The 22,500-nt window shown below is 45.5% G+C and overlaps 4 protein-coding genes across 11 annotated transcripts in view; all 4 read left to right on the forward strand.

The window, feature by feature from the left end:
• Positions 1–2,102, forward strand: part of dtwd2 (DTW domain containing 2) — a 2,363-nt gene extending 261 nt beyond the window's left edge. Inside the window, exons 2-6 of the mRNA XM_052537688.1 lie at positions 686–776; positions 852–946; positions 1,027–1,219; positions 1,300–1,428; positions 1,753–2,102. Of these exons, the coding sequence (XP_052393648.1) occupies positions 686–776; positions 852–946; positions 1,027–1,219; positions 1,300–1,428; positions 1,753–1,923 (679 nt within the window). The 3' untranslated portion in view covers positions 1,924–2,102. The remainder of the gene's footprint in view (positions 1–685; positions 777–851; positions 947–1,026; positions 1,220–1,299; positions 1,429–1,752) is intronic.
• On the forward strand, positions 2,095–3,822 carry stard4 (StAR-related lipid transfer (START) domain containing 4). The gene is made up of 6 exons (XM_052537931.1): positions 2,095–2,118; positions 2,419–2,559; positions 2,814–2,906; positions 3,001–3,050; positions 3,290–3,416; positions 3,639–3,822. Exons 1-6 carry the CDS (start codon positions 2,095–2,097, stop codon positions 3,813–3,815), a joined length of 612 nt encoding a protein of 203 aa, XP_052393891.1. The 3' UTR covers positions 3,816–3,822.
• Positions 3,823–4,257: 435 nt separating this feature from the next.
• On the forward strand, positions 4,258–10,616 carry LOC127942106 (uncharacterized). Of its 8 annotated transcripts, XM_052537674.1 has the most exons (12): positions 4,258–4,556; positions 4,647–4,961; positions 5,007–5,906; positions 6,132–6,266; positions 6,312–6,491; positions 6,987–7,661; positions 7,977–8,381; positions 8,517–8,741; positions 9,057–9,146; positions 9,552–9,776; positions 10,092–10,406; positions 10,452–10,616. In XM_052537674.1, the coding sequence occupies exons 1-12, from the start codon at positions 4,258–4,260 to the stop codon at positions 10,468–10,470; spliced, it is 3,783 nt and encodes a 1,260-aa protein (XP_052393634.1). In that variant the 3' UTR covers positions 10,471–10,616. The 8 variants fall into 8 exon arrangements, with proteins under 8 accessions (XP_052393634.1, XP_052393633.1, XP_052393636.1 ...); XM_052537673.1 differs by having other exon boundaries at positions 5,052–5,906; positions 10,092–10,616; XM_052537676.1 differs by having other exon boundaries at positions 5,187–5,906; positions 10,092–10,616.
• Positions 10,617–12,271: 1,655 nt separating this feature from the next.
• The window catches only part of jak2a (Janus kinase 2a), a 17,633-nt gene continuing 7,404 nt past the window's right edge, over positions 12,272–22,500 (forward strand). The window contains exons 1-9 of the mRNA XM_052537682.1: positions 12,272–12,450; positions 17,931–18,143; positions 20,109–20,232; positions 20,301–20,418; positions 20,988–21,133; positions 21,218–21,509; positions 21,637–21,756; positions 21,854–22,011; positions 22,148–22,259. Of these exons, the coding sequence (XP_052393642.1) occupies positions 17,942–18,143; positions 20,109–20,232; positions 20,301–20,418; positions 20,988–21,133; positions 21,218–21,509; positions 21,637–21,756; positions 21,854–22,011; positions 22,148–22,259 (1,272 nt within the window). The 5' untranslated portion in view covers positions 12,272–12,450; positions 17,931–17,941. The remainder of the gene's footprint in view (positions 12,451–17,930; positions 18,144–20,108; positions 20,233–20,300; positions 20,419–20,987; positions 21,134–21,217; positions 21,510–21,636; positions 21,757–21,853; positions 22,012–22,147; positions 22,260–22,500) is intronic.

The following is a 22,500-nucleotide window of genomic DNA, read 5'->3' on the forward strand; positions in this document are numbered from 1 at the left end:
CACACACACACACTCTCACTCACTCACACACACACACTAACTTACACACATAACACACACACACTCACTCACTTACTCACACACACACACACACACACACTCTCACTCACTCACACACACACACACACTAACTTACACACATAACACACACACACTCACTTACTCACACACACACACACACACACACACACACACACTCACTCACTTACACACACACACACACACGCTGTAGATTCAAGCTCAAAGCACGTTCATCACTTTATAGTTGCTCAGCTGAAAGCGAGATATAATAGAATCTGAACAGAGTAGACCAGTGTCACTGCAGCGTGTTTGTGTTAGCACTGAACTGAAGTGAGTTTAACCATTTAAATGCCAGATCCACTGTTGATATAATAGTGATTTACACTGATGACCACAGAGATGGACGGGACAAAAGATCTGGTTCTGGAAGCTACGGAGCCCCAGTCAAGAACTAGTTCCCACTGCTGGTTAATCATGGCTATGATTTATTCATTCGTTCCCTCCATTTGATTTAACTACAGTGAAGGACTGAGTCGGTCAATCCTGACCATGAATAAAGACGCTGTGGGAATGAAATCTTGTTTTGTGATCACAGTATGTGTTTTCTCCTGCGCATCACATCAGATAGGATCAGATCTCCTCCGTGTGTCTTGTGTCTCTGCAGTCGTCCGCTGAAGGTGTGTCTGTGTCCGTATCTCCCGGCGTGTCCTCTCGACGTCTCCACGTGTCTCTACATCGTGCAGCATCCGGCTGAGGTTTGTGTGCATCCTCTCAGAGCTGCGTGTGGCGTTCCTGCTGCGTCAGATCAGTGAGTGTTCTTCTTCCTGCAGGAGAGTCGGGTTCTGCGCACGGTTCCGCTCCTGGCAGCGTGTCTCCCGCCGGGAAAGTGCAGGGTTTTCATCGGGAGGCGTTTCTCTGAAGAGAGGTGACTGGCGTGAGCACGTGCTGAAGTGTCTGCTGTGTTGCGATGGCCTTCACGTGTTGTTGCTGGTGTTTTTGTGTCAGATATCCGGAGCTGGCGGCCGTGTGTAAAGACGCTCACACACTGCTGCTGTACCCCGGAGACGGAGCGGAGGATCTGGAGGATCTGAGCACTGATCTCACCACGACGGCCCACAGCGTGATCCTGATCGACGGCACCTGGAGTCAGGCCAAAGACATGTTCCTGAGGAACGCACTGCTGCAGCTGCCCAGACAGGTGCGTCCACACACCTGCATTCAGTGTCTGATCTGAGATCTGTCGTCAGTGATGTGAAGGCAGTGTTGTGCTCCTGACAGGTTCAGCTCCGCAGCGCACCCTCCAGTCACTACGTGATCCGCACACAGCCCACTAACATGTGTGTGTCCACCCTGGAGTGTGCGGCCGCGGCGCTCTCCATCATGGAGAAGAACCACAGCATCCAGGAGGTGTGTGTACAGAACGACAGAACACAGAGCAGAGTGATGAGTCTCACAGAGACTCACACACACACACACTCACTCTCTCTCTCTCACACACACACACACACACACAGAGGAAGAACCACAGGGTCCAGGAGGTGTGTGTACAGGAGGACAGAACACAGAGCAGAGTGATGAGTCTCACAGAGACTCTCACACACACACACACTCACTCTCTCTCTCTCTCACACACACACACACACACACACAGAGGAAGAACCACAGGGTCCAAGAGGTGTGTGTACAGGAGTCTGTGTGATGGATCTGATACTGATGAGATGTTTCTCGCAGGTTCTTCTCAAACCTCTTCAGGCTCTGTGCTCCTTTCAGCTGCAACACGGTGCTCAGATTCACCACAGCAAAGAACATCTCATCAAAAACGGACAGTATAACAAGACCATGCCCAAAAACAAGCGCAAGATTCGCAGGATGCAGAAACTCCTCACCAACCAGGATATATGAGACCTCTGCATATTTTTCAGATTCTTCTGCAGCACTGAGATTCAGTTTTATAAATTCAGAGCAATACTGACACGAGCCTTCTGTGTGGATGAAGCTTCATCTGTTCATTCTATTGTAATATGTTTATTTGAATGACTGATTTTATTCTTGTTTGTCGAATTAAAGAGGTTAATGTGTGAGTTTTTGCGCCCTCTGGTGTCTGAACACTGTAACGCCGCTGAGAGACTGACCGAATAACATCCGAGAGTTAAACAGCCAATCAGCTCGCGACCCTGAGCGCCTCTCTGCAGAACAAAAGTGGGCGTTTATCACCATGTGGGTGTTTTCAAACTGCTGGGTGTTTCTAAATCATGCAATCTAAATGAGCCCCTTACCCAACCCCACCCCTAAACCTAACGTCACTATTACGTCAACCAATCAGGTATCATGGTGTGAAAACACCCTGATCTGGTAAGTCCCATTACTTTCCTGCAGAGACCTATACTTGGCCTCTAGCTGCCTTTGACCAATCAAAAGAGGGCAAATACATTTAAGGCGGAACCGAAGCTTCTGATTGGCTGTCCAACACGAAACGAGAACTCGACACGCGATGAAACGCCAGAATCACCTTCATCTGAGCGAATATTCGCCGACACGGTACATGATCATATTTACTATTATTTTTGCATTCTCAGATCAGCTGTTTGTGATTTTTTTAGATGCTTTCTGATCATTTGTAAATATTAAGAACTATTCTTGACTGTATTTAAAGCGATTTTACATAGTTGTCATCCAACCAGACAGATAACTATTGCATTAATAATAATTTATGCTGTAATATACGTGTTCATAAATGACGAAGTCTATTATTTTAATAACATGATAATTCCAGTTCTTACGTCTGTCTTCAGATGTTGTCACACGTCGGTTCTGTGGAGCTGCGCGAGACGCTCGAATCGTTTCACGGTCTGAATGAATCTCAGTGGAGCATCGCGAAGAAATCCGTCAGTTCGGTTCAATCAGTCACTTATGTCCCGTTTAAACGGAATCGTTTCTAACACCGTAATCTCGTCGGTTCTTCTTGTTTGGCTCTTTCAGAAGGATGTGACTGTATGGAGGAAACCTTCGCAGGAGTTCGGCGGATTTCTGTGAGTTTTAACCTTCATTAATACACAAACTACTTAAAACAAGTTAGTTATCTGTTTTTTTTTCTTAAAAGTTTGTCGTAACTTTTTTAATGCGCATATATATATATATATATATATATATATATAAAATAAAGTAGATTGGTGTAATTTGAATGTGAGAAGTAAGACTAAGTCAAACTAGTTAAAGGTAGTCTTCACATCTTGAGTTTAAGCGACTGCTTCTGGTTGTGTTCTTGCAGATATAAAGCTGAAGGAACCGTAGCAGAGAATCCGGAGCGGATCATGGACTTCATCCGTCCCGGAGCCCGCAGACTGGAATGGGACAGTATGATCACTTCACTGGAGATCCTGCAAACACTAGACCAGGTGAACGTCTGCGGAGACACGTTAATGTACAACTGGGTTATGAAAGCAGGTTAATGTTCAGTGATAACGTGATTCACAATCCTGTCGACATCATCTAGAATCTCTGATTAGATTAACTGAAGTGTGTTTAGGGTTAAACATATTATAAAGTCGTGTTTATGTGCACATGACAAGTAAACGGCTGGACTAAAGGAACTGAAAGTCCTGGTGTGTGTTTTTCAGGGCTGTTGTGTGGTGAAATACACCACCGCAGGGCAGCTGTGGAACATCATCTCTCCTCGAGAGTTCGTGGATTTCTCCTGCACCAGCGAATATCAGCGCGGCCTGCTGTCCTGCGGTCAGTCGCTCACGAATACAGGGCTGAGAACACATCATTTGTCTGACACATCAGCTGTTTAGCTCAATTAAAGCCACTGGAGGACAGATCATAACACATCTGCTCATCATCTGTTGGTGTGAACTGACTGATCTGGGTCCAGGTCATGTGAGAAAGCGAATCTTAAGGGCCGGTCACACTACATATCTCGTTCCATTAACTTCCCTGAATGCAGGAGACAGTAAATGCAGCTCATGTGAGTTTCACTGCGTTCTCTGACCTGTGAATATATATCACATGAATCCACAGACCAACCGAAGATTGCTGTGGTCTCTCAGCTGAATTAGAAAATCTTTATTAATTGGAGCGTTGCAGTAAAGTCAAGTAGATCACATACAGAGCTGCGTAGATTTACTTACAAAATGTAGTCCATTTCTGATTACTTGACAAAAATTCTACTCTGTAACTTAATCCATTACTTTAAATTACACATACCAGCTCTGATAACATATTTTTACATTTTTAATGTGTAGAATTGTGTTTTTCCTGGAGACCCCGGAGACCATGACGTCAGTTTCGGACTGCTGCTATGTCCCGTGTGTTGAATCAATTGTGAATTTCTTGACTGTGCTCGTGTTCTTCAGGTGTGAGCGTGGCTCTAAAGTGTTGACTGTGCTCGTGTTCTTCAGGTGTGAGCGTGGCTCTAAAGTGTTGACTGTGCTCGTGTTCTTCAGGTGTGAGCGTGGATCTAAAGTGTTGACTGTGCTCGTGTTCTTCAGGTGTGAGCGTGGCTCTAAAGTGTTGACTGTGCTCGTGTTCTTCAGGTGTGAGCGTGGATCTAAAGTGTTGTCTGTGCTCGTGTTCTTCAGGTGTGAGCGTGGATCTAAAGTGTTGACTGTGCTCGTGTTCTTCAGGTGTGAGCGTGACGCTAAAGTGTTGACTGTGCTCGTGTTCTTCAGGTGTGAGCGTGGCTCTAAAGTGTTGTCTGTGCTCGTGTTCTTCAGGTGTGAGCGTGGCTCTAAAGTGTTGTCTGTGCTCGTGTTCTTCAGGTGTGAGCGTGGCTCTAAAGTGTTGACTGTGCTCGTGTTCTTCAGGTGTGAGCGTGGCTCTAAAGTGTTGACTGTGCTCGTGTTCTTCAGGTGTGAGCGTGGATCTAAAGTGTTGACTGTGCTCGTGTTCTTCAGGTGTGAGCGTGGATCTAAAGTGTTGTCTGTGCTCGTGTTCTTCAGGTGTGAGCGTGGATCTAAAGTGTTGACTGTGCTCGTGTTCTTCAGGTGTGAGCGTGACGCTAAAGTGTTGACTGTGCTCGTGTTCTTCAGGTGTGAGCGTGGATCTAAAGTGTTGTCTGTGCTCGTGTTCTTCAGGTGTGAGCGTGGATCTAAAGTGTTGTCTGTGCTCGTGTTCTTCAGGTGTGAGCGTGACGCTAAAGTGTTGACTGTGCTCGTGTTCTTCAGGTGTGAGCGTGGATCTAAAGTGTTGTCTGTGCTCGTGTTCTTCAGGTGTGAGCGTGACGCTAAAGTGTTGACTGTGCTCGTGTTCTTCAGGTGTGAGCGTGACGCTAAAGTGTTGACTGTGCTCGTGTTCTTCAGGTGTGAGCGTGGATCTAAAGTGTTGACTGTGCTCGTGTTCTTCAGGTGTGAGCGTGGATCTAAAGTGTTGTCTGTGCTCGTGTTCTTCAGGTGTGAGCGTGACGCTAAAGTGTTGACTGTGCTCGTGTTCTTCAGGTGTGAGCGTGGATCTAAAGTGTTGTCTGTGCTCGTGTTCTTCAGGTGTGAGCGTGACGCTAAAGTGTTGACTGTGCTCGTGTTCTTCAGGTGTGAGCGTGACGCTAAAGTGTTGACTGTGCTCGTGTTCTTCAGGTGTGAGCGTGGATCTAAAGTGTTGTCTGTGCTCGTGTTCTTCAGGTGTGAGCGTGGATCTAAAGTGTTGTCTGTGCTCGTGTTCTTCAGGTGTGAGCGTGACGCTAAAGTGTTGACTGTGCTCGTGTTCTTCAGGTGTGAGCGTGACGCTAAAGTGTTGACTGTGCTCGTGTTCTTCAGGTGTGAGAGTGACTCTAAAGTGTTGACTGTGCTCGTGTTCTTCAGGTGTGAGCGTGGATCTAAAGTGTTGACTGTGCTCGTGTTCTTCAGGTGTGAGCGTGGATCTAAAGTGTTGTCTGTGCTCGTGTTCTTCAGGTGTGAGCGTGGATCTAAAGTGTTGTCTGTGCTCGTGTTCTTCAGGTGTGAGCGTGGATCTAAAGTGTTGTCTGTGCTCGTGTTCTTCAGGTGTGAGCGTGACGCTAAAGTGTTGACTGTGCTCGTGTTCTTCAGGTGTGAGCGTGGATCTAAAGTGTTGTCTGTGCTCGTGTTCTTCAGGTGTGAGCGTGACGCTAAAGTGTTGACTGTGCTCGTGTTCTTCAGGTGTGAGAGTGACTCTAAAGTGTTGACTGTGCTCGTGTTCTTCAGGTGTGAGCGTGGATCTAAAGTGTTGACTGTGCTCGTGTTCTTCAGGTGTGAGCGTGGCTCTAAAGTGTTGACTGTGCTCGTGTTCTTCAGGTGTGAGCGTGGATCTAAAGTGTTGACTGTGCTCGTGTTCTTCAGGTGTGAGCGTGGCTCTAAAGTGTTGACTGTGCTCGTGTTCTTCAGGTGTGAGCGTGGATCTAAAGTGTTGACTGTGCTCGTGTTCTTCAGGTGTGAGCGTGGATCTAAAGTGTTGACTGTGCTCGTGTTCTTCAGGTGTGAGCGTGGATCTAAAGTGTTGACTGTGCTCGTGTTCTTCAGGTGTGAGCGTGGATCTAAAGTGTTGACTGTGCTCGTGTTCTTCAGGTGTGAGCGTGGATCTAAAGTGTTGACTGTGCTCGTGTTCTTCAGGTGTGAGCGTGACTCTAAAGTGTTGACTGTGCTCGTGTTCTTCAGGTGTGAGCGTGGATCTAAAGTGTTGACTGTGCTCGTGTTCTTCAGGTGTGAGCGTGGATCTAAAGTGTTGTCTGTGCTCGTGTTCTTCAGGTGTGAGCGTGACGCTAAAGTGTTGACTGTGCTCGTGTTCTTCAGGTGTGAGCGTGGATCTAAAGTGTTGTCTGTGCTCGTGTTCTTCAGGTGTGAGCGTGGATCTAAAGTGTTGACTGTGCTCGTGTTCTTCAGGTGTGAGCGTGGATCTAAAGTGTTGTCTGTGCTCGTGTTCTTCAGGTGTGAGCGTGACGCTAAAGTGTTGACTGTGCTCGTGTTCTTCAGGTGTGAGCGTGACGCTAAAGTGTTGACTGTGCTCGTGTTCTTCAGGTGTGAGCGTGGATCTAAAGTGTTGACTGTGCTCGTGTTCTTCAGGTGTGAGCGTGGATCTAAAGTGTTGACTGTGCTCGTGTTCTTCAGGTGTGAGCGTGGATCTAAAGTGTTGACTGTGCTCGTGTTCTTCAGGTGTGAGCGTGGATCTAAAGTGTTGACTGTGCTCGTGTTCTTCAGGTGTGAGCGTGGATCTAAAGTGTTGACTGTGCTCGTGTTCTTCAGGTGTGAGCGTGGATCTAAAGTGTTGACTGTGCTCGTGTTCTTCAGGTGTGAGCGTGGATCTAAAGTGTTGACTGTGCTCGTGTTCTTCAGGTGTGAGCGTGGATCTAAAGTGTTGACTGTGCTCGTGTTCTTCAGGTGTGAGCGTGGATCTAAAGTGTTGACTGTGCTCGTGTTCTTCAGGTGTGAGCGTGGATCTAAAGTGTTGACTGTGCTCGTGTTCTTCAGGTGTGAGCGTGGATCTAAAGTGTTGACTGTGCTCGTGTTCTTCAGGTGTGAGCGTGGATCTAAAGTGTTGACTGTGCTCGTGTTCTTCAGGTGTGAGCGTGACTCTAAAGTGTTGACTGTGCTCGTGTTCTTCAGGTGTGAGCGTGGATCTAAAGTGTTGACTGTGCTCGTGTTCTTCAGGTGTGAGCGTGGATCTAAAGTGTTGTCTGTGCTCGTGTTCTTCAGGTGTGAGCGTGACGCTAAAGTGTTGACTGTGCTCGTGTTCTTCAGGTGTGAGCGTGGATCTAAAGTGTTGTCTGTGCTCGTGTTCTTCAGGTGTGAGCGTGGATCTAAAGTGTTGACTGTGCTCGTGTTCTTCAGGTGTGAGCGTGGATCTAAAGTGTTGTCTGTGCTCGTGTTCTTCAGGTGTGAGCGTGACGCTAAAGTGTTGACTGTGCTCGTGTTCTTCAGGTGTGAGCGTGGATCTAAAGTGTTGTCTGTGCTCGTGTTCTTCAGGTGTGAGCGTGACGCTAAAGTGTTGACTGTGCTCGTGTTCTTCAGGTGTGAGAGTGACTCTAAAGTGTTGACTGTGCTCGTGTTCTTCAGGTGTGAGCGTGGATCTAAAGTGTTGACTGTGCTCGTGTTCTTCAGGTGTGAGCGTGGATCTAAAGTGTTGACTGTGCTCGTGTTCTTCAGGTGTGAGCGTGGATCTAAAGTGTTGACTGTGCTCGTGTTCTTCAGGTGTGAGCGTGGATCTAAAGTGTTGACTGTGCTCGTGTTCTTCAGGTGTGAGCGTGGATCTAAAGTGTTGACTGTGCTCGTGTTCTTCAGGTGTGAGCGTGGATCTAAAGTGTTGACTGTGCTCGTGTTCTTCAGGTGTGAGCGTGGATCTAAAGTGTTGACTGTGCTCGTGTTCTTCAGGTGTGAGCGTGGATCTAAAGTGTTGACTGTGCTCGTGTTCTTCAGGTGTGAGCGTGGATCTAAAGTGTTGACTGTGCTCGTGTTCTTCAGGTGTGAGCGTGGATCTAAAGTGTTGACTGTGCTCGTGTTCTTCAGGTGTGAGCGTGACGCTAAAGTGTTGACTGTGCTCGTGTTCTTCAGGTGTGAGCGTGGATCTAAAGTGTTGACTGTGCTCGTGTTCTTCAGGTGTGAGCGTGGATCTAAAGTGTTGACTGTGCTCGTGTTCTTCAGGTGTGAGCGTGGATCTAAAGTGTTGACTGTGCTCGTGTTCTTCAGGTGTGAGCGTGGATCTAAAGTGTTGACTGTGCTCGTGTTCTTCAGGTGTGAGCGTGGATCTAAAGTGTTGACTGTGCTCGTGTTCTTCAGGTGTGAGCGTGGATCTAAAGTGTTGACTGTGCTCGTGTTCTTCAGGTGTGAGCGTGGATCTAAAGTGTTGACTGTGCTCGTGTTCTTCAGGTGTGAGCGTGACGCTAAAGTGTTGACTGTGCTCGTGTTCTTCAGGTGTGAGCGTGACGCTAAAGTGTTGACTGTGCTCGTGTTCTTCAGGTGTGAGCGTGACGCTAAAGTGTTGACTGTGCTCGTGTTCTTCAGGTGTGAGCGTGACGCTAAAGTGTTGACTGTGCTCGTGTTCTTCAGGTGTGAGCGTGGCTCTAAAGTGTTGACTGTGCTCGTGTTCTTCAGGTGTGAGCGTGGATCTAAAGTGTTGACTGTGCTCGTGTTCTTCAGGTGTGAGCGTGGATCTAAAGTGTTGACTGTGCTCGTGTTCTTCAGGTGTGAGCGTGGATCTAAAGTGTTGACTGTGCTCGTGTTCTTCAGGTGTGAGCGTGGATCTAAAGTGTTGACTGTGCTCGTGTTCTTCAGGTGTGAGCGTGACGCTAAAGTGTTGACTGTGCTCGTGTTCTTCAGGTGTGAGCTTGGATCTAAAGTGTTGACTGTGCTCGTGTTCTTCAGGTGTGAGCGTGGATCTAAAGTGTTGACTGTGCTCGTGTTCTTCAGGTGTGAGCGTGGATCTAAAGTGTTGACTGTGCTCGTGTTCTTCAGGTGTGAGCTTGGATCTAAAGTGTTGACTGTGCTCGTGTTCTTCAGGTGTGAGCGTGGATCTAAAGTGTTGACTGTGCTCGTGTTCTTCAGGTGTGAGCGTGACGCTAAAGTGTTGACTGTGCTCGTGTTCTTCAGGTGTGAGCGTGGATCTAAAGTGTTGACTGTGCTCGTGTTCTTCAGGTGTGAGCGTGGATCTAAAGTGTTGACTGTGCTCGTGTTCTTCAGGTGTGAGCGTGGATCTAAAGTGTTGACTGTGCTCGTGTTCTTCAGGTGTGAGCGTGGATCTAAAGTGTTGACTGTGCTCGTGTTCTTCAGGTGTGAGCGTGGATCTAAAGTGTTGACTGTGCTCGTGTTCTTCAGGTGTGAGCGTGGATCTAAAGTGTTGACTGTGCTCGTGTTCTTCAGGTGTGAGCGTGGATCTAAAGTGTTGACTGTGCTCGTGTTCTTCAGGTGTGAGCGTGACTCTAAAGTGTTGACTGTGCTCGTGTTCTTCAGGTGTGAGCGTGGATCTAAAGTGTTGACTGTGCTCGTGTTCTTCAGGTGTGAGCGTGGATCTAAAGTGTTGACTGTGCTCGTGTTCTTCAGGTGTGAGCGTGGATCTAAAGTGTTGACTGTGCTCGTGTTCTTCAGGTGTGAGCGTGACGCTAAAGTGTTGACTGTGCTCGTGTTCTTCAGGTGTGAGCGTGGATCTAAAGTGTTGACTGTGCTCGTGTTCTTCAGGTGTGAGCGTGGATCTAAAGTGTTGACTGTGCTCGTGTTCTTCAGGTGTGAGCGTGGATCTAAAGTGTTGACTGTGCTCGTGTTCTTCAGGTGTGAGCGTGGATCTAAAGTGTTGACTGTGCTCGTGTTCTTCAGGTGTGAGCGTGGATCTAAAGTGTTGACTGTGCTCGTGTTCTTCAGGTGTGAGCGTGGATCTAAAGTGTTGACTGTGCTCGTGTTCTTCAGGTGTGAGCGTGACGCTAAAGTGTTGACTGTGCTCGTGTTCTTCAGGTGTGAGCGTGGATCTAAAGTGTTGACTGTGCTCGTGTTCTTCAGGTGTGAGCGTGGATCATGAGGAGCAGAAAGCAGGGCTGGTTCGAGGATTCAATCACCCATGTGGCTGGTTCTGTGTGCCGGCGCAGGACTCGGAGCTCAGTGTACTGACCGGATACATCCAGACGGATCTGAGGGGAATGCTGCCGCAGGCGGCGGTGGACACAGCTATGGCCAGCGGTCTGGTCAACTTCTTCACTGATCTGAGAAGAGCTCTGAAGATCTGATAAACTCTAACGAGCCTCACCTTTACTGCTCCTCACATACACGTGATTTTGTAAATAATCATCACCATAGCACATTAATTTATTATTGCATGTTTTGTTTGTTTTTGGTTTAATGTGATTAAAACCAGTGTAATTGTTTTTCATAACATTATGTAAAATTGTAAACATTGATATTGTTTTTTTGTGTTTTTTAATCTTATAAATTTCTCTTATTCGTTATCATTATTTCTTTCTCTTTAGGAGACACAAAAATCAGCTTAGTATTTCACATAGATGTAACTGTTGGACAGATTTATGTGTGTTTATTGTCTTTATATGAATGAAATATTTATAAGTTACAGCATAAAGGGACTGACTGCTTAATTCTTATTAAATTAAATAGTGTCCTACAGACAGAATAGGAACAGGGTCTGTGCTTTAAAGGGATAGTTCACCCAGAAAAGAAAATTATGTCATTAATGACTCATAAGATCCGTAAGACCTCCGTTCATCTTCAGAACACAGTTTAAGATATTTTAGATTTAGTCCGAGAGCTCTCAGTCCCTCCATTGAAGCTGTGTGTACGGTCTACTGTCCATGTCCAGAAAGGTAAGAAAAACATCATCAAAGTAGTCCATGTGACATCAGAGGGTCAGTTAGAATATTTTGAAGCATCGAAAATAAATTTTTGTCCTAAAATAGCAAAAACTACGACTTTATTCAGCTTTGTCTTCTCTTCCATGTCTGTTCTGAGAGAGTTCAAAACAAAGCAGTTTGTGATATCCGGTTTGCGCACGAATCATTCGATGTAACCGGATCTTTTTGAACCAGTTCACCAAATCGAACTGAATGGTTCTAATGGTTAGCATCTCCAATACACATTAATCAACAAATGACTTAAGCTGTTAACTTTTTTTAATATGGCTGACACTCCCTCTGAGTTCAAACAAACCAATATCCCGGAGTAATGCATTTACTCAAACAGTACACTGACTGAACTGCTGTGAAGAGAGAACTGAAGATGAACACACAGAACGAACAGTAGATTGACATGTTCTCGAGTCAACCCTTTAAAGTGGTAAAGAAGTTCCGATGAATTTTGCAAAGTCACTCCATCATTGAGGAACAAATCATGTGAATTTCAGGTGCTGCATTGTCGTTAAAGGGTCTTATTTAATTTAAATGGTCCTGCAGAGTGAGAAATAATGTCTGCTCATGAAATTAATTAATCATGACCTTTATGTATATAATGTTTTGTACAGGACAGATTGTGTCAAAGCACCATCACGGATTCTGCTGTTTATCTTCGTGAAGACGCGTTGTCATGAATTCGTCCTGTATAAAGTGCTGTAAAAATGAAAAAGATTGCTTGACAAATTAATTTTGAGAACAAACATGCCCATAGACACTGCATAATAAAAAAGGGAAAATTAAGCCAAATGTGAATTTATGTGTTAGCTAGACTATGTCAAATAGAGGGTTCCGTTTGATGATAAAAATTCAACAGAATTAAAAATTTTAGTGTAAATAAAAATACAGTGATGTCCCTTTAAGTCGTTAATATGCGATGACGCTGAAGCGGAAGCCCCGCCCACCGACGCAGTTGCGTTCGTGCGTGCGCGCGGCAGCTGAGAAGTGTCCGTGTGGATCCGGATCGCAGATGAAGTTCGGCTCTTGTGCCGCTTCTAACGCGCTCCGGGGACGTAACTATGTGAGTCTGACAGCTGCGGACGCGGGTTCAGAGAGATCCGGTGATGCGGCTCGGCTCGGGTCTACATGACAACAGAATCAGCCGAGTGAGTAACTTTAATAAATGAACACAAACACGCGAGATATTAAAGACAGTTGAGATGTTTGAGCTCGACGGGAGGTGTGTGTGTTTGTGCTTTAAGATCCTATTTCTGTTTCGCTTTGAATCTGGAGGGTTTTCCCCTCATCTTTCACACGTGTGGCCTGTTTCTCGTTTGATTGAACTCTTCGTCTGTTGTGAAGCTCTTCTTCTCGACTCAGCGACCGCTGAATGTTTCCAGCTTCACACATGTCTGTGGTCTGACTTTGACAAGAGTCTTAACTCTCTCTCAGCAGCAGAACTCAGTGAGAGACTCGCAGGATGTCTTCTCTGGAGGTGAGTCTGAGCTCCGTTATTCAGATCTGTGAGATCATCTTCTGGATCAGCTGATTCTGTCTTAACCCTTCTTCTGGATCAGCTGATTCTGTCTGAGATCTTCTTCTAGATCCGCTCATTCTGTCTGAGCTCTTTTTCTGGATCCGCTCATTCTGTCTGAGCTCTTCTTCTGGATCCGCTCATTCTGTCTGAGCTTATCTTCTGGATCCGCTGTTTCTGTCTGAAATCTTCATCTGGATCAGCTGTATTTGTCTGAGCTCTTCTTCTGGATCCGCTGTTTCTGTCTGAAATCTTCTTCTGGATCCGCTGTTTCTGTCTGAAATCTTCATCTGGATCAGCTGTATTTGTCTGAGATCTTCTTCTGGATCCGCTCATTCTGTCTGAGCTCTTCTTCTGGATCCGCTCATTCTGTCTGAGCTCTTCTTCTGGATCCGCTGTTTCTGTCTGAAATCTTCTTCTGGATCCGCTGTTTCTGTCTGAAATCTTCATCTGGATCAGCTGTATTTGTCTGAGATCTTCTTCTGGATCCGCTCATTCTGTCTGAGATCATCTTCTGGATCCGCTCATTCTGTCTGAGTTCTTCTTCTGGATCCGCTCATTCTGTCTGAGCTCTTCTTCTGGATCCGCTGTTTCTGTCTGAAATCTTCTTCTGGATCCGCTGTTTCTGTCTGAAATCTTCTTCTGGATCCGCTGTTTCTGTCTGAAATCTTCTTCTGGATCCGCTGTTTCTGTCTGAAATCTTCTTCTGGATCCGCTGTTTCTGTCTGAAATCTTCTTCTGGATCCGCTGTTTCTGTCTGAAATCTTCATCTGGAACCGCTGTTTCTGTCTGAAATCTTCATCTGGATCAGCTGTTTCTGTTTGAGATCTTCTGGATCCGCTGTTTCTGTCTGAAATCTTATTCTGGATCCGCTGTTTCTGTCTGAAATCTTATTCTGGATCCGCTGTTTCTGTCTGAAATCTTCTTCTGGATCCGCTGTTTCTGTCTGAAATCTTCATCTGGATCCGCTGTTTCTGTCTGAAATCTTCATCTGGATCCGCTGTTTCTGTCTGAAATCTTCATCTGGATCCGCTGTTTCTGTCTGAAATCTTCTTCTGGATCAGCTGTTTCTGTCTGAAATCTTCATCTGGATCCGCTGTTTCTGTCTGAAATCTTCATCTGGATCCGCTGTTTCTGTCTGAAATCTTCATCTGGATCCGCTGTTTCTGTCTGAAATCTTCTTCTGGATCCGCTGTTTCTGTCTGAAATCTTCTTCTGGATCCGCTGTTTCTGTCTGAAATCTTCATCTGGAACCGCTGTTTCTGTCTGAAATCTTCATCTGGATCAGCTGTTTCTGTTTGAGATCTTCTGGATCCGCTGTTTCTGTCTGAAATCTTATTCTGGATCCGCTGTTTCTGTCTGAAATCTTATTCTGGATCCGCTGTTTCTGTCTGAAATCTTCTTCTGGATCCGCTGTTTCTGTCTGAAATCTTCATCTGGATCCGCTGTTTCTGTCTGAAATCTTCATCTGGATCCGCTGTTTCTGTCTGAAATCTTCTTCTGGATCCGCTCATTCTGTCTGAAATCTTCATCTGGAACCGCTGTTTCTGTCTGAAATCTTCTTCTGGATCAGCTGTTTCTGTCTGAAATCTTCATCTGGATCCGCTGTTTCTGTCTGAAATCTTCTTCTGGATCCGCTGTTTCTGTCTGAAATCTTCATCTGGATCCACTGTTTCTGTCTGAAATCTTCTTCTGGATCCGCTGTTTCTGTCTGAAATCTTCATCTGGAACCGCTGTTTCTGTCTGAAATCTTCATCTGGATCAGCTGTTTCTGTTTGAGATCTTCTGGATCCGCTGTTTCTGTCTGAAATCTTATTCTGGATCCGCTGTTTCTGTCTGAAATCTTATTCTGGATCCGCTGTTTCTGTCTGAAATCTTCTTCTGGATCCGCTGTTTCTGTCTGAAATCTTCATCTGGATCCGCTGTTTCTGTCTGAAATCTTCATCTGGATCCGCTGTTTCTGTCTGAAATCTTCTTCTGGATCCGCTCATTCTGTCTGAAATCTTCATCTGGAACCGCTGTTTCTGTGTGAAATCTTCTTCTGGATCCGCTGTTTCTGTCTGAAATCTTCATCTGGATCCGCTGTTTCTGTCTGAAATCTTCTTCTGGATCCGCTGTTTCTGTCTGAAATCTTCATCTGGATCCACTGTTTCTGTCTGAGCACTTCTTCTGGATCCACTGTTTCTGTCTGTAGAAGGATGGCAGTTTGTTTTGGTGGTTGCTAGAGCAGGAAGGGCTCAGAAGTGTTTCTGTATCTCTAAGAGCAGCTGTGTTCTTCTGCAGATAACAGCCCTGAGCTCCTCCTGATAATGTCCTCGTCTGCGTCAGTCTGCCTTCATGGGACTGTGTGTCATTTTGTTGTGATCAGAAAGTTAAGAAAAGCAGTTTAGCAGTTTGACCTTCATTCTGCTGTGATGTAACGTTAGAAACACAAGAACAATAGAAGGATTTCATGAGGACTGAGGCTCATTTCTCTTAAATGTTTATCTTTTCCTTCCTGTCTGCAGACTGTGTTTACAGCTGCGTGTCTCAAGTCCAGGATTACTTGATTTAGATACGCACAGACATGAACATATATTAATAACAAACAGCTGTGAATTAGAATGTTTTCATTTAGATTTGACCATGGCTGATTTGAGGAACACGTCTGCTCTTGCGTGTGCTTGTCTTCATTATAACACGCAGCAGTGAATCATGTCAGATCAGATGAGGTGTTTAAATGACTCATTCGGATCTAATCGTGTTCACACCTCAGAGCGGACGGAAACCTGCTCCACTTCTGAACGAGGACAGATGCAGCACTATGAGCTTCTGGTGATCCTTTAACCCTGAGTGTATGAAACACCACTGAAGCTCTGACGAGATGATGAAAATAAGCATCAGATATTCTGCATCACAAGATATTCTGCCATGATTCCAAAATAGTACATATTAAACAGTATTATTAACAGAGATATATAATGTTACAGTCGTCTATTAACGTCCGTCTGTGTGTGAAGACACACTCCACGTGAAATTAACGAACCGAATAGAGATGAATTTAAAGTTGAATAAACTTCAACTTCACTGTTCAGTGCCCTACAGCCGTTACATATCACTGTCATGTTATTATATGCGTTTGAGCTCCACGTTTGAGTGATCGCTACAACAAAAAGAAAATAATAATCTCTCAAAAAAACAGTCTAGTTTGTATTTAAGGGCTTATTTTTTAAAATCAAAATGTCTGTGTCTTGTTGGAATAACTAGTCTCCGTCTGTTTAACTGCAGCTTTAATGGAAACACATCATTAACTCTTCAGGAAAATCCCAAGAGAGCAGTGACTGTCAATCACACACACACACACACACACACACAATTAAATCACGCTCACTTTAATATTATTCACACTCTGATGTTTTCATTTCCTCTTTCTGATGTGTTTGACCACAGAAGCAGACGTGAGATCAGCGTCTCGTTACGATGCGTGTGAATTTCCATACGCTCTGCTGTTGTGGCCTCAACTATTTCAAGCCCTGGTTAAGTAACGAACTGTAATTGTTCAGAGATGGACTCGTCTTCGTTTGGGAGTCAGATAGCAGAGCGTTCTGTGTTAGTGGACTATAGTGACTCTCTCTGACCGTGTCCATGTTCAGACGGATGTCAGGACGTCTGATGGTCCGAGTCTCGTGTTTGTTTGCTGCATTGATCCCCAGAGTCTCGTTACAGTCGCTGTGGAGCTCCACTGACTCTCACAAGGTTCATTACTCTACAGATCAGCCGAGAACAAGTTTAACATGAACTACATGAGAGTGAAAGCCACTGTCACACTCCACAAACATGCTTATTTTAGCGTCATTTTCTGCTCCTTGCCTTTTCATTTATCACACACGTGTGTGTGTGTGTGTGTGTCTCAGAAAAGTCAGAACCATTGAAAGCGTCGCTGTGAGACGAGCAGTTAAACTGAAGGCCAGTGTTGGGAGTGTAACACATTACAAGTAACTTGTACCGAGTCATGTAATCAGATTACTTTTGTCAAGTAACTAGGAAAGTAACAATTTACAACAACATCAGAGTTACTTTATCAGATGAAGTAACATTAGTAAGTTTCTGTCTGTGAGACTGAGGCTTGTTCACTTCACTTCTGCTGTGAAACGGCCTTTAAACGCCCAGAATATGACTTTATATTACTTTTAAAAGCAAGTTTCCCAGCACTGCTATAACTGAGACACGATAAACACCTCTCTTGCTTTCTTTCTCCATTGTTTGTTTGTTTTTTCTTCTTTCTTTCTTTTTCTTTCTCCATTGTTTGTTTTTTTTTCTTCTTTCTTTTTCTTTCTCCACTGTTTGTTTGTTTTTTTTCTTTTGCTTTCTTTCTTTCTTTCACACCTTTACCAGCTCATAGTTGAACACAAAGTGACACAGAATGGAGACGTCAGATGTCGAGTCTGTGGTCGTGAGAAGAGTTGAGCAGGATGTTTATTTCACTCTTCATCATCCAGTAAAGACCGATAGAGATCAGGGCGTCATGCTCCAGAAACACATTAAATCACCTGTGACAGTCATATAATGATCTTTCTTCACTGATGATCATGGTTTCACTCACTTATCTGCTTTTACATTCATTTAAAACACAGACGTCAAGCATCTTTTCACCTGGTTGAGACTTTCTCGCCAGCACTTAACCAGCTAATACTAGGACTTTTCTTGTCTTTCATATATTAAGACATAAACCAGCCTGTCTCTGTGTTCTGTGCTAGACTAACGGAGACTCGTCATGGCACTTGTGTACTGTTGTTGTTCTCTCGCTGATCTGACTGCTTCTCTCATTTGTAAGTCGCTTTGGATAAAAGCATCTGCTACATGATTAAATGTATTTATGTTGTTCTTGTTTTCCAGCTGTTGATCATTCTGCTAAACGTCTTTTATGTGTTCACAGAGGAAGTCTTAAGGGTTTAAAAGGACATCAACACAGCTTAACAGATGCTTTTATCCAAAGCGACTAAAAACTGAGCCTAAGCTGAGGCTAAATGCAGGGTTTGTGTTAGTGAAGTTATGTTTAAAAAGATTAAATTGATCATCTTCTCCAATAAAGCAGTGTGTGTTTGATAGTAAACGGTGTCTGTCTCTCTTCAGGTGAGATATAAATGGCTTTAACAGCGTTTGTTAGCATGGAGCCGTGTGCGAACGCATCTGGTGTGAGCGGTGACGGGGCTTCAGAGAAGCGGGCGAGTGGCGCCGCCCTGCAGGTTCATCTGTACAGCTGCAGAGACGAGGAGAGCGCGCTCATCTATCCGCCCGGAGAATACGTGACCGAAGAGCTGTGCATCAGCGCCGCCAAGGAGTGCAGTGAGTCAAAGCAGTTAACACTGATCAAAGGAACCGTTCACCCGAAAATGAAAATGACCCCACGATTTACTCGCCCTCAAGGGTGTGTATGACTTTCTTCTTTCAGTCGAATCCAATCAGAGAAAGATTTAAAAATGTCCAGGCTCTTACAAGCTTTATAATGGCAGTGAATGGGTGGTGATGTTCAATAGTCCAATAGAAGTCCAATAAAGTGCATAAATCCATCAGAAACAGTGCCTCGCATGGCTCGGGGGGTGAATCTGTGTGTTCGTGTAAGAAAAAATCCATATTTAAAACTTTTTTCATGTTTTTCTTACACAAGCGCATTGATTCGCTTCAGCAGGCCTTTATTCACCCCCCCGAGCGCTTCTAATGATGGATTGGCAGAGTTCATTAGACTTCTTTTGGACTATTGATTATTATTATCACACATTCAATGTCAGGACCGTTTTTAATATAAATCTTCTGAAGAAGAGAGTCATACACACTTAAGAGGGCAGGAGGAAACCGTGGGGTTTTTAACAGAATTCACATGTCTATACTGTGTGTGTGTGTGTGTGTGTGTGTGTGTGTGAGAGAGAGGGGACTTCATACCAGATGATCTGTCATTACTCATCTAAAGAAATACATATATATATTCATAAATATTGTCCAGGTAATTGTGAGTAACTGCTGGTATCTTCAGAAAAGCAGACGGACACAGAACCGATGTGTGTTCAGAGTGAGATCATGAGGTTGATTAGCTACAGCTGTTAGTGACCGTGGGTAAGGTGTGTCACAGATCTATCAGAAGAGATCCGTCCGTACAGTGGTGTAGAGACGAAGCGCAGCCGAAACACAAGTCACGGTCAAACCGAGCAGCTTCTGTTGGTCAGTGTGGTGTATTAGTGCGACTGACTTAAACCTGTTGTGAAATCAGCTTGAGGAAATCTTTCAGCTCATCAGGCGGATCGAGAACATTGTTCTTAGGGTGAGGACTGTGAGCAAACAAGCGTTCAATCACATATGCTTAATCTATAGTATATCAGCTATAAAACACTTATAATGCAATTAAAAACAAGTTAAAGCCTCAAACAGCAGTCGTCAGGGTCCGATCCATCTGAATGAAATCAGTCTCTTAATGCGTCATTTACAGGAACGCCGTCTTCAATCTGCACTGAAAGCTAGGCTTCGATCAAACGGGTTACAGCAACAAAAATATTAACACAGGACGCAAGTCAAAATAATGGAAAATCACTGAGTATCTAATAACTGAAAGCAGAGTCTGTGTTGGTGAAGCGCTGCTCTTCTGTTCCCGAGTCTCCTGAAGCTGGGTTTATATCGTAAGAGACGTGCTGTCGTGATACACACATCTTTTATCATGTCCTCACAATAAAGCACAGCTGCTAAAATCTGCATTCCAACATTTATATTTAATCCTGGGATAAATCTAGATCCCCGGTAGATCTGCCCATGCAGAGTTTTCATTAGTGACATCTTTACATTAGTGCTTCACAGAAACTAGCCCTAACCAGTTCAGTTCAGTCTGAAGAGTTTTACTGTGACTCCAGTCATACCCTGAACACGGCCGCACGCTCATCACGAATCATCACGAATGATCACGGAGCGATGCAGTGTCAGAATCTCATTCTCTGAGACCGTGTCTGATCGGCGCAGCTGTGATGAGTGACGTCAGGACACTGACCTGTTACTGAGACTCGAGTGATGCTGTCAGCTGGCCAACTTCCTGTTCCCACTTTTACCACTTCCTGTTTACCCATCTGAGTGTTAAGGGCTTGAGAGAGATAGAGTGTGTGTGTGCGTGCAGGACACACCCTCGTTTACTTCCTCTTTTCATGCAGTTCCGCCTTTAATGCTGCTGCAGCAGCTGCCGCACACACACACACACACACACACACACACAGACCGAGTGCATGAGGTCAGAGGTCACGCAGCCTCCTGATGTTTGCTGTGAATGATTGACAGGTGTCAGTCCTCCGTACTGCAGTCTGTTTGGACTCATGAGAGAGCGAGACCGAGTGTGGCTTCCACCCAATCACATCCTCAAGATCGAGGCCTCGGCCAATGAGACGCTGCTGTTCAGGATCAGGTGAGGATCAGCTGCAGCACTGGTGCATGCTGGGATTGGCAGGTGACTCTAAACCCTCTCCGTCTCAGGTTTTATTTCCCGGGCTGGTACGGCAGCGGCTCGAGTGCGGCTCGCAGGTTCGGCGTCTCTAAGAGCTCGGAGACACCTGTGCTCGATGACATCACCGCGGCGTACCTGTTTGCTCAGGTGAGGAGCGTGTGACTGACACGATGAACTGGGTCAAATATATGACTTGTAAAGCTCGTCTTTGCTGATTCCACTGTAATTATAACTGAGAGCATATACAAACAAAAATCTACTTTTTGAATGCAAAAAATGAATTTATATAATAAAAGATTTGAGTAAACATTCCAATTCCCCCAATCTGGACGAAGTAACAGATGTTCTCTCAAAATAAAGTGCTCTGTGACTGGAACGATGAAGAAAACAGACGTCACTTCCCACTGTTTATAAATGGTCATTTTTTCCCTAAGCTTATTAAATATGTCGTCTCATATAAACACACATCACAGAGCTAGGGTCCATGTTCAACATCTCCTCAGGGTCAGGGTCAGGGTCAGGGTCAGGGCTCAGTGGGACAAAGCTACGAATCGTGTTTTTCTCCGTCCAGATCACACGACAGAGTTATATTTAACTGTGTTTTTAGCACGAGCAGCAACACTTTACACTGTCACACATTATTTATTCTGCAAATCTCCATCTGAGAGTGTTCAGCTGTGTGAACTCTGCTTCATCTGATCCTGTCCGTCTCTCAGTGGAGGTCAGATTTCCTGAGCGGTGCGGTCAGCGTTCCCATCAGCCTGGAGTTTCAGGAAGAGTGCTTGGGATTGGCTGTTCTTGATATGATGCGTTTGGCCAAAGAAAAAGCCAAGTCACCTGTTGACATCTACAACCACAACAGGTGCGTTCACCCGTGACCTTTGACCTGCCGCTGGCCGTAGAGTCTGAACTGATCTCTGGTGATCTGCTCTGTGTTCATGTGCAGCTATAAGTCGTTCCTCCCGAAGAACATGCGAGCGCACATCCAGAACCAGCACTTTGTGACCCGGAAGAGGATCCGCTTCCGCTTCAGGAAGTTCATCCAGCAGTTCGGCGCGTGTAAAGCCACGGTGCGAGACCTGAAGCTGAAGTACGTGGTGAGTCTGGAGACGCTGCAGTCCGCCTTCTACACTGAACTATTTCACGTCAACGAACCGTCCGCAGGAAGCGTCTCCATCATCGTCAGCGGGAGCCACGGCATGCGATGGTCCAAAGTAAAAGAGGCTCGAGACCGAGAGGTGTGTTTGAGTTCAGCTTCCTGCAGTCAGAGCGGTTCACATCAGACACCTGCTCACTCACTCACTAGTGCACACTCCGGAATCCTGTCTAGACAGAGGACACTCTGACTCTCTTTCTCCTGTTCAGGATCCACAGGTTTACTGTGATTTCTCGGACGTCATCGACATCAGTGTAAAGCAGGGGACTAAAGACGGGTCTGTGGAGAACCGGATCGTCTCCATAAACAGACGTGACGGTCAGACGCTGGTGAGGATCGGTCACTCTTCAGTCTTCCAGTCGTCCTCGGGTCAGATCCGTGTCTGCAGCATCTCTCTCTCTCTCTCTCTCTCTCTGTGTCCCGCAGGAGCTGGAGTTTCACTCTCTGAGCGAGGCGCTGTCCTTCGTGTCTCTGATCGACGGCTACTACAGACTCACCACAGACGCTCATCACTACCTGTGTAAGGAGGTGGCGCCCCCTAGAGTACTGGAGGCCATCCAGATCAGCTGCCACGGGCCAGTGTCGTGAGTCTCACACACACACACACACACACACACGCTTACAGACTCACACACACACACTCCGAAGCAAACTCTCACACATGCTCACATACACACACACACACACAGTCTTCAGAACTGAACTGTTTTCTCGGGTCAGGACGGAGTTCGCCATCAGCCGCTTGCGTCGATGTGAAAACCACAGGGGTGTTTATATCCTGCGCTGCAGCCCAAAAGATTACGACCGGTACTTCCTGTCCTTCGTGGTTGAGGTGAGTGTGTTAATGTGGATTATATCTTGATCAATCCACAGCAGTAATGAACTCTCTTTATCGTGTAAATTGTGTGTTCTATTGATCATCTGTGTTTGTGTGTGTGTGTCTGTGTGTGTGTCTCTGTGTGACTGTGTGTGTGTGTGTGTCTCTCTCTCTGTGTGTGTGTGTGTGTGACTCTGTGTGTGTGTGTGTGTGTCTCTCTCTCTGTGTGTGTGTGTGTCTCTCTCTCTCTCTCTGT

Source organism: Carassius gibelio, chromosome A21, assembly GCF_023724105.1.
Source record: "Carassius gibelio isolate Cgi1373 ecotype wild population from Czech Republic chromosome A21, carGib1.2-hapl.c, whole genome shotgun sequence".
NCBI classification, from domain to species: domain Eukaryota; kingdom Metazoa; phylum Chordata; class Actinopteri; order Cypriniformes; family Cyprinidae; genus Carassius; species Carassius gibelio.

Bases quoted from the DNA above. Each gene is read 5' to 3' on its own strand.
- stard4 (XM_052537931.1), top strand. From the start codon at position 2,095: ATGTGTGAGTTTTTGCGCCCTCTG. The intron at 2,119-2,418 runs GTGTCTGAACAC...CTTGGCCTCTAG, and splicing joins GTGAGTTTTTGCGCCCTCTG to CTGCCTTTGACCAATCAAAA. The intron at 2,560-2,813 runs GTACATGATCAT...GTCTGTCTTCAG, and splicing joins AGCGAATATTCGCCGACACG to ATGTTGTCACACGTCGGTTC.
- LOC127942106 (XM_052537674.1), top strand. From the start codon at position 4,258: ATGTGTAGAATTGTGTTTTTCCTGGAGACCCCGGAGACCATGACGTCA. The intron at 8,382-8,516 runs GTGTGAGCGTGG...CGTGTTCTTCAG, and splicing joins ACTGTGCTCGTGTTCTTCAG to GTGTGAGCGTGGATCTAAAG. The intron at 9,777-10,091 runs GTGTGAGCGTGG...CGTGTTCTTCAG, and splicing joins ACTGTGCTCGTGTTCTTCAG to GTGTGAGCGTGGATCTAAAG.